Raw genomic sequence first — 9,904 nt, 5'->3', positions numbered from 1 at the left:
GAGGGGAGGGTGGGGACTCTTTGTGAGTCAAACAGTCTGCATCCTGTGTCAGGGTTCCCCAAGAACATGGAGCTAAGAGGTAACATCCGAGCATTACATCTGCTGCTGGACCCTTGCAGATGTGCTCCTTGATAATTTTCTCAAAGGTCTTCCCAAAGACCGAGGTACGACTAACTGGCCTATAATTTCTGGGGTCCTTCTTCCTCCCCTTTTTGTAAATGGGGACCACATTGGCCCTTTTCCAATCCTCTGGTACCTGGCCAGTGCCCCACAAGTGCCCATAGATCCATGCCAGGTTCCCCACTATGACCCCCACCAATTCCCTCAGCACCCTCGGGTGAAGAGCATCTGGATCTACTGATTTAATTACATCCAGCCCCTCCAAGAGTTCCCTAACTAGGTCATCCTTGACCCTAGGCATGGCGGTGCGGCCTCTGGTTCCGTCCGCAATTCTGGTGGGGGAAATGTCTCATTCTGTGTTCAGGAATATGGAGGCAAAAAAATTCATTAAAGAGGTCAGCTTTTTCGTTTGCCGCAATCACTAGATTGCCACGCCTATCCTGTAGGGGCCCCACATTACCTGGTGCCTTCTTCTTACTCCCTATGTATTTGAGAAAGGACTTTTTATTATCCTTATTTCTGGTTGCTAGCCCTAGCTCCATCTCTGCCTTGGCCTTCCTAACTGCCTCCCTGCAGTACCGAGCAACAGAGGTGTAAACCTCCTTGGTGTTAGCCCCTTGCTTCCACTGTTTGTACACCTCCTTTCTTGCCCTCAGGCATCCCTGGATGCCTTTGCTGAGCCATGGAGGCTTCTTAGCACTCCTGCCCTCCTTTATGCGCATTGGGACTGACTCCCTTTGAGCTTGGAGGATTGTCTCCTTGAGGAACAGCCATCCATCTTGGACCCCCATCTCATCAAGGCTCTGAGACCCCAATGCCTCTCCTACCAGCCTTCTTAGCTTACAGAAGTCGACCCTCCTGAAGTTGAGGACCCCTGCCTTGCTGCTTGCTTTCACCACCCTGCGCTGGATAGTAAATTCCAGTAGGCGATGATCACTCACCTAGGTGGTAAAGTACCCACAGACCCCTCACCAGGTCGTCGCGTGTGGCAAGGACCAAGTCCAGCAAGGCATTTCCCCTTGTGAGACTATGCACCTCCTGGGTTAGGTGGAGGTCCTGTATCCCAGTTAGGAACCCACGTGAGCAGTCGGACCTGGCTGACTGCTTCTCCCAGCAGATATCTGGGTAGTTTAGGTTACCCATAACAACCACATCCCTTGGCTTTACAGCCTCTGTGAGCTGACCTGAGAATTCCAGGTCCAGCTCGTCCCCCTGGTGAGGCAGTCTGTAGTACATGCCCACTGACAAGTTCCTTTCCCCATGTCCCCCTTGCATTCTTACCCAGAGCGCCTCATTTTGCCCCTCCTCCAACCCCATCCTGATCATTGAGGACGTGTATTGCTCTTTGACGTATGGTGCTACACCCCCCACCCTTACCCCTACTCTGTCTCTCCTGTACAGCCTGTATCTCTGGATGTCCACTGCCCAGTCGTGGGTAGAATCCCACCAGGTTTCCGTGAGCCCCACTAGTTCTGGGTTTTTGCTAGCTAGAAGGAGGGTGAGTTCCTCCTGCTTATTTCCCATGCTTCAAGCATTTGTGTAGAAGCATTTGAGGCCTCCTGTAGGTGCCTGTGCCACCCCCTTGTTCCTAAGTCTGCCTTGACCCCTGTCACTTACCTGGGTATTACCTGTGCTCATCATTTGGCTTGTTCTAGAAAGCCAGTTAATCGGTAGACCCTAGTAACAGACTGTTTTTAGCTCTTCTCTAATAACTGGTAGGGCACCATTTTCTTTTTTCTTTTGTAAAGGAAACTACATACGTACACTTTGGGAACTTGACAACTGATTTTATTTTTGGATTTTATATTATGGAACTAGATACTAACATTCCTTTAACCTATTTCTTTCATTTCAGCTTTTTAGTGATATCACATCTCTATACAACCTAAATTCTTCCACTCCGACCAAAACACTAGTGAGGATTGTATCTCCCCAAGAAAACTGGAACGTGTCTAACACCTTTTCTCCGGCTTCATTTCCCAAGTCTTTGACCTCCAGCATTCAAGGAAACCAGAAGGATCAGTGTTCAGAATTGCCTGATAATGTACAGAACACCATAAATCAGTCTTGGGATTTTTACAAAAATGGATCTGGTTCTCCACTGAAATCAAGTGAAAGCCAAACAATTTTAGCATCTTCACTACCTTATTATGGATGGGTCAGTTGTCCTGAAGAAACGGATGGTAGTGAAAATAGTCACCATTATCTTCCTTCTCTGAGAAATGTAGCAACAGAGAGAGCAGTTAGTCCCTCATTTTTAAAACAGAACAATTCAAATATATTTACTACTTCAGTTCATGTGAATTATGAAGCCAGAATCCCACCACTGAGTCACAGCCAAGATGTCACTGACTCCAACCTTTCAAGTTACCTGCAAAAAGAGTTTCATGCTTCAAATGCAGCAGTAGGCAGCAAGCTGGATACCTCTGATTCCTCGGTCCTTCCAAAGAACTCTGAGGCCTTTGCTCATCAGGATATTAACAATCATTTATTTCATGTACAGACACAACCACTGATAATGCATTGTAACTCTGATCAGGCTTCCAAGCAGGAATGGTATCTTGTCTCTAAAAAAGATGATTTTTTTGCAAGCTTTAATGAGTTTTCATTCCAGGGAAGTTCCAAGAATTTTCTAGAAAAATTTGCAGGGATGGCAGACAGCAGTGCAGGAGTTCAGGATAAGGGGTCTCTCTGGCCTAAGTATCCATCTGATCACACATTGGATTCATCTGCACCTGACTTCAGTCTCTGTGATTCATTTGCTAATCCAAATGAACAAAGAAATCTAAATTTTTACCCAAAAGCTAGAGAATCTTCAAGAAAGAGGCGGCCTGGTGAATCTTTATTAAACCTTAAGGAAAAAGATGTTTTAACAGGTATAGTTAAGTCTTGTGAAAATCTGCTGAGATCAGTCTTTATCTATACTAAAAACAGAAATATCTAGATAGAAGACAAGATCTTTGGAGAAACAGGTTATAAATTATAAATTAAATCAGCTGTAAATAAATTAAATAATCTGTGCATGTCAATTGAACCTTTATATTCCTAAAAAGGGATGCACCCTTGCATGTTGCCCTTATTATTATCCTTTAACATTTGAAAGTTTAATCTTGGTTATATTCCTAGTATATTCAGGAAGTGTGAGCAGTGTTCCATTGTATACTCAAATTTAGTAATTGACTTAAAATTCTTTCATATTTTCTCAGTCACTCTCATTTTAATCTCTTCACTCTACAGAGAAGCTTATGCAATGCCCAAGAACTTTCACTAATTGTACGAGAACCCTTTATGAAAACACCAATAACTAATTGATATCATCCTGTCTCAAGGGTTAAGACAAGCTGGCAGAGTCAGTTGAAATATGGTGTGCTGCTTGTAATTTTAAATGGGAGGGGGGAGGTTGGGAATTAAGGTGATAATAAGGGACCTGGAAACAAACTGGCTGTCATTCCCTTGGGAGGTGTGAGGCACTGCTTGGTGGATAATAATACTGCAGCAAATGGAAATGGAAGTTTTCCCTTCAATAAGCAATTGTATAGGAATCAATCACCTGCCACCAGGCATCCCACTGTGCTGAGAAGCAGGTGACCTCCTATTCAACAAACTGCAGAATACAAAGACTCTTACAGCACATGCATAAACAAAGATGAAAACCGATTAAAGCAGCAAAGATACGGGCTTTGTTTTTTGTCTTGGCTTTTGATAGAATGGGCTCATTCTAGTTCAGTACTTAGGAGCCAAAAGAAAACTGCTAAAGACAAACTCACGTATTAGACAGTTGTGCATAGTCACAAAGAATGGTCCAGTTGCATGAAATTTCATTCAACTTTTATGTTTCAGAGTTTGTAAAAGCTCAAGATAGGTCTTAAAAAATCAATGTTGAGAGCCAGTAAGGGTATCTGCAATTTAGAAACCAGGTGATGTTTTTATTAAATGTGTCATACCTCAGGGCAGTGCACCAGGTAAGTATTTCCATTGCAGCTGCTCAAATTTCTAGCTCTGTATTAAAGTTGCTTGATTTTTATCTCTTGCAAGGGGTATCCAGCATGCTATACTCAGTATTTCTGTATTGTGACATGAAGGAACAGACAGAAATATTTTTCTTTAAAAAGTATTTGTAATTTCAAGTGCTGCCCCCTTTTACTACCTGGAGAACAACACAGTGTTTTGTCTCTGCTGAAAAATGTCTAGTTTCACATTTATTAGACCATCCCAAATACAGTATTAATCTAACAGAAGCAAACACGAGAAGCCCCTGAAACGTAACAGTTTTTAAGTACAGCATCATAGACTGATTTATGACTTTTGTAAATTAATTTCCATTTTAAAGTTGCAAAATGCATGTGCAGCAAAGACTGTTAATAGTAAGGGTCAGTCTGGGTCAGTCTTCTTATTCCTTAGTTGTAAAGATGTCACCTGTTATTACTACTGAGAAAAACATACCTATGACACTTTGCTAGATAAATCACACCTTTCTTTTTTCCCCCCTTTTCCAGGTTTAGGACTTGTACAGGTACCACAGCTTAAGAAAAAGCGACTTACATTTGAAAAGGTCCCTGGAAGAAGTGATGGACAAACACGTCTTAAATTCTTTTGACGCAAACTGAGAATTAGATATGACAGATGTTTTTTAAAAAGCATGGAATATTTTAAGAGAGCCATATTAAATAATTTAATAATCACTTTTGCCCCAGTTTTCTGGTAATTTTCATATGCTGAGAAGTTATTTGGTTAAGGATTTGCATTATTAATTAATGTTATTTTTTAAATATTTTACCAAACAAGTTAGTTGATTAAACCTGGACAACTACTAGGAAGAAATGTCTGTTCTTAGTGATAAATAAAAGATAATTTTAAAAGAATGTTTTCCCTTAAATATATGGCCTCCCAATTTGTTCCCATAGCTAATAGAAATCAATGACAAAGGACCTTCATTATAAAAAAGCCACGTGCATTTGACCAAACCATACACTAAAACATACGGACATCCCTGGATCATTTCATAAGGAGGTTACTCTCTGAGGAGTGGTTAGTAGGGCTGTGCAAAACTTCAGTCCTTGATTCGATTTGGTGGAGATTTGGCCCGATTTGGTGGCTGAATCTTCTAATCTGAATTGAATCAAAGGACCCTTTAATCTTTCCAAATTAAACCCTCTGAATCAATTGGGAGATATTCAGTGATTCAGACATAGACACAGCTTTAAACGTTTTTTCTACATACCTCTAGGTGCCAGGCAGCTTGTGAATGCTGCGATGCTGGGACACGTGGAGGGTCCCACAGAAGCGTAGGGGAATCCCCAGCACACTCAGCAGGAGACCTGGAGGTGGACCAGAAGCATTTCCGGTCCACTTCTGGGTCTGCCAGAGAGCGTGCTGGGGGCTCCCCTGCACCCCCTTGGCTTGGCAGCTGATGCCTTCTGGGTCTGGGGGGGCACCCAGTGTCCCCCTGTGGCCGATCTCTGAGCTGGGGGGGTTGCAGGGGGCCCCCGTGCACTCCTCAGCGGACCCAGAAGTGGACTGGAAGTACTTCTGGTCCCCTTCGGGTTCGCCGCTGAGCACGTGTCCCCACCTGTGAGCTCGCACACACTCCTGTGGGACGCTCCATGCGCCGCAGCATCGCACTGTTCACGAGCCACGCTGGTACCTCAAGGTATGTAGAAAAAGCATTTAAAGCTCTGTCTATGTCAGTATCACCGATTCTCTGAATCAGCATCAAATCTTCAGATTCAGATTCGGCTGAATCGAATCAGGGACACTGATCTGAATCAGCAAATCGAATCACTGCCCCTGATTTGGCCTGAATCCAAGTCCGATTCGAATAGGACCTACTTCACACACCCCTAGTGGTTAGGATGTTGTGCTTCCAACCTTGCAGGTGGCTCAAGATCTGAGGATCTCAAGGCTGCTTATGTCAAGTTAGGACTATCAAATGCACGCAGGCTCAATGCCTCTGTGTTTATCCAGATGGTTTCACTTCTCCATGATAGTATGACTCTCCCTAGTTGAGTGGCCAGGGTTCAGGCAGCTCATGGCACTTGTGGCCCCATCATACCATGTGCCCGCATGCACAACTTCAGCAGGATGGTGGTGCTCTCCCTGTATGAAGCATGCAGCGAATACTTGAAGGAAGAGCTGTGCAAGGCAGGTCCACAGGTGGCCTTGCACTTCACCTTGAACATCTGGAGCAGCTGGGGTGGAGATCATGCCTACCTCTCCCTCACAAGGCACTGGTGTGATCAGTCAGGCCATCAGTGGGCTCTCCTTCAAGCAGAGGTGCTGGATGAATCCCACATGGCAATGGAGATCATGGGGACCATGAACCGCATGGTTCAGGGGTGGCTCATTGGGCAGGGCAAGTTCACCCATGGGTTCATGATCATCGACAATGGGGCCAATATGGTCAAGGCGCACCTCATAGTCAGGGATGCCTTGGATAGGGACAGGGCTCCTGATGAGGGCACCGTCACAACCAGTCAGCACATTTCAAAATGCAGGAAGGTGGCAGGCTACTTCCACCAGAGTATCAAGAGGGGCAAGATGCTGTGGGACAAAAAGGCAGAGCTAAGCATCCCGCAGCACAAAATCTTGCAGGATGTGGAGGCTCAGTGGAACTCCACATACCTGATGCTTGAAAGGCTGGTCAGGCAACAGAAGGCTATCCATGCGATAGAATTGCTTGGGGAGACTGGGATCAGAAGTCCCCTTAACAAAACAGGGTGGGATACCATCTCCCAGATCTTGGTGGTCCTCAAGCCATTTCTCAAGATCACTGAAAGCCTCAGTGCTGGCAATGCCTTCTTTAGCCAAGTGATCCCCATAGTGAGGGAGCTTCAGAACCAAATGGATTAGTGCCAGGGGAAAGATGTTCCTGGCTGGTGCAAGCTGCTGTCACCTGAGGTACAGGCTGAAGGAGGTGAAGTAGCTAAAGGAGGGCATCAAGAAATGGCTGGATCCATTGCAGTCCAGTACGGTCTACGTGCTGGCACCCATGTGTGACCTGAGGGTGAAGAGGAGTGTGTACGCCAGCAAAACCCTGGATCACTGGATGGAGGTGCTGGTGAACAGAGTCAGGGAGGTGGAAGGGCAGAAGCGGGGGGACATGGAAGAGGGAGAATGACTGTCCCGTACCAACACTCCATCCAGCAGCCAGTCTCCTCCACCACAGGCGCTGCCAATGTGGGCCAAGGGCATGGTTTCTACGTTGGGGTCCAGAGGCACCAGACCCAACATGGGGCAGGTAGCACCAAGGCCTTGGTGGCTACCTATCTCATCGAGGATGTGGAGACACTGCTGTGTGACCCCTTGGCTTACTGGGCAAGCCGCAGCCAGATGTGGCAGGATCTGGCCACAGTTGCCTGGGAACACCTGTCCTGTCCACTGACCAGTGTTCTGAGTGACAGGGTGTTCAGCATTGCTAGGAATGTTATGACACATCACTGCGCATCCTTGGACCCTGGTTTGGTGGAGCAGCTGGTGTTCCTGAAGGTGAACCTCCCACTGCTGGTGTTCCCCAAACTCCACGTGCAGATGAAGTGAATGCCACCCTCCTCATTCTATCTGCACATATTTCCTTTTTATTTATTTTTTTAAACAATTTAATGCCCTGCTTTCAGAGCTGGAGGCAGCACTCACTGTATCACCAGCCAGCAGGGGTAGAACATCTCCCTGCTGAGCTCCCGTGCCAGGAGAAACTTGGAGGTATGGGCTGGGACTTTGGGGGAGGAAGAGACCCCAGGTCCTGGGCATGTCCTAGAACTGCACCCTGCCAGGGTCAGGATGCCTAGTGGGAGTGCCGGTGGTGCAGCAGCCCCCAAGAAATGCCAGGACCACAAACCTCTTCAGTGAAAGGTGAGTAGGAGGCACCTTACAACCTCCAACCACCACACGCAAGCACAGTCCTGGCTAGGGAAAGCCCAGACCTGTAAAATTTTTGAAGGGCCTAAGGCTTACTGGTTGCAGTCAAGTTGTGAGGCTCCAGGTGAGCTTAGCTGCCTGGGATGCCAGCTGCGAGGCATGGGCCGCAGTGTAGGAAAGGCACGGAGGTACGGAATGGATGTTACCCCTAGAAATCAGGGGCCTAAACGGGCAGCCTCCCACCTGGGTAACATCTGAATTGGTTTTCCATCAAGGCGTCGCAGGCGAAAGAGGGGTGAGCGGCTGGCCCAGAAACAGATGGGTAGGCTGAGATTTCATCCGCACTGGGAAGGCCCCCTGTTACAGGCTAGCATCCCTGCTGGTTTCATCCCGCTCTGCCTACACACACGCGACACAAGTTTTGCTTTCAGAAGCTTGAAGTGCACTTTCACAGAAACCCCTGCACCTATCTCCTTGAAATTTGGCAGGCTTCATGGCCTCAGAAGGGGCTACCATCCCTGCAATTTGCATCCTAATCAGGCAAGAAATGACAAAGTTATAGGCATTTTAGTGATTTTCCATTATAGCCTATGGCCGAATCACAGAAACAGCATCGAAACTCCTAAACAGATAAGGCCGAATCAAATGGACCAGTGATCCGAAACACTGAAATGAATCACTGTCCCTCCGAAATGACCAAATCTGAAACCGGGTAGAAACATAGCCCTAATAGCTAATGAATAAATTTGGAAAAGGGAATGGGATGTAACAAACAGTGTGTCACTACCTGTTACAGTTAACAGACATCTTGTTACTCTGCCTGTCAAGGCTAATCCCAGTTTTGATTTTGCAAAGAATCTTGAACACATAAGCCAACCAACCATTCGAATCCCTCAGTCTGTCAGCACCCACAGCAACCAGACTCCTAATGTTGTGTATGTTCCTGCTACCAACACACTGGTCAGCAGGGAAATGGGTAAATGGGTTTCTGTCAGAAGTACTGGCCTGTCCTAGTTTGCTCCAGCTACAGTAAACTGCACCGCTAAAGAGCCAGCCTGGATGGAAACTAAAGAGCAGGGGAAAAACAAGGAGAACTGGCTTCCATTCTTCATCTGAAAACAGTTCATGATTAAAACAGCAATAATGCTAGAATAGATCTGTAAAGTGTAGTTTCCTTCTGCTGCAGGCATGGGAGGGTCATACATGGCTTGCAAAGGAACGTATATTGACTCCAGAATATTAGTGACGCTCTGCAGCCTCTAGACGATTACATTTTTCCAAACTCCAAAATGTAATCAGACCTTCCCTCCCCCCACAATGTTACAGGATGAGTTTGCAGTTAAACTTAAAACTCATTTTGACATTACACTTTTTCCACGTATATATTATATATCTGGGACAAAAGAAATCTAACATCACAGGGAGAGAAGTTTGGTTTTCTGGCATAAAACATGAGCCTGACTTTAAAAAGAGAACTCCTAAAAATAAACATGCTGAATAACACTAATGGTACCCTTTAACTTAAAGCAATATCCAAAATTGCTTTCATCCAAGCTACTTGTAAGGAGCTTGTAGAAACCAGCTTTTGTGCAACATTCAAATATAATACTTAGTTGCTCTTCTGCAGAACTGCAAACAAAGAACTTTTCCCCTACTTGACTCAGAGTAAGTAGTGGGTTTATATTTAAATTGCAGGCCAGTCACTATTTCTGGCTCATTTTTGTGGTTACTTGACCTGACCGCTTGCCTTCTCTTTCCATCACAGATTTGGCTGTGTTTTTGCAAACCTCCGCCTCAATTCCTAAGCTCAGGAACATGTGCCTCCCACATAAGAGCACCACTCTGCAAAAACCCACTCATGAACAGAAGAAAAAATACTGCTGCCACTACTCAGCCTGCATGGAGGTCTTTTTTTTTTTTTTTTTTTTTT

At 45.6% G+C, this 9,904-nt stretch overlaps 1 protein-coding gene across 1 annotated transcript in view; it reads left to right on the top strand.

Annotated features, from left to right (window-relative positions):
- Window positions 1–4,976, top strand: part of CUNH9orf84 (chromosome unknown C9orf84 homolog) — a 97,845-nt gene extending 92,869 nt beyond the window's left edge. Inside the window, exons 23-24 of the mRNA XM_019518198.1 lie at window positions 1,976–2,996; window positions 4,617–4,976. Coding sequence (XP_019373743.1) covers window positions 1,976–2,996; window positions 4,617–4,717 — 1,122 coding nt within the window. The 3' untranslated portion in view covers window positions 4,718–4,976. The remainder of the gene's footprint in view (window positions 1–1,975; window positions 2,997–4,616) is intronic.
- The last annotated feature ends 4,928 nt before the right edge of the window (window positions 4,977–9,904 follow it).

This window comes from Gavialis gangeticus, unplaced genomic scaffold (genome assembly GCF_001723915.1).
Source record: "Gavialis gangeticus isolate Ggan-Ray unplaced genomic scaffold, GavGan_comp1, whole genome shotgun sequence".
NCBI lineage: Eukaryota > Metazoa > Chordata > Crocodylia > Gavialidae > Gavialis > Gavialis gangeticus.
This window is presented reverse-complemented; position numbering and strand designations above follow the sequence as displayed.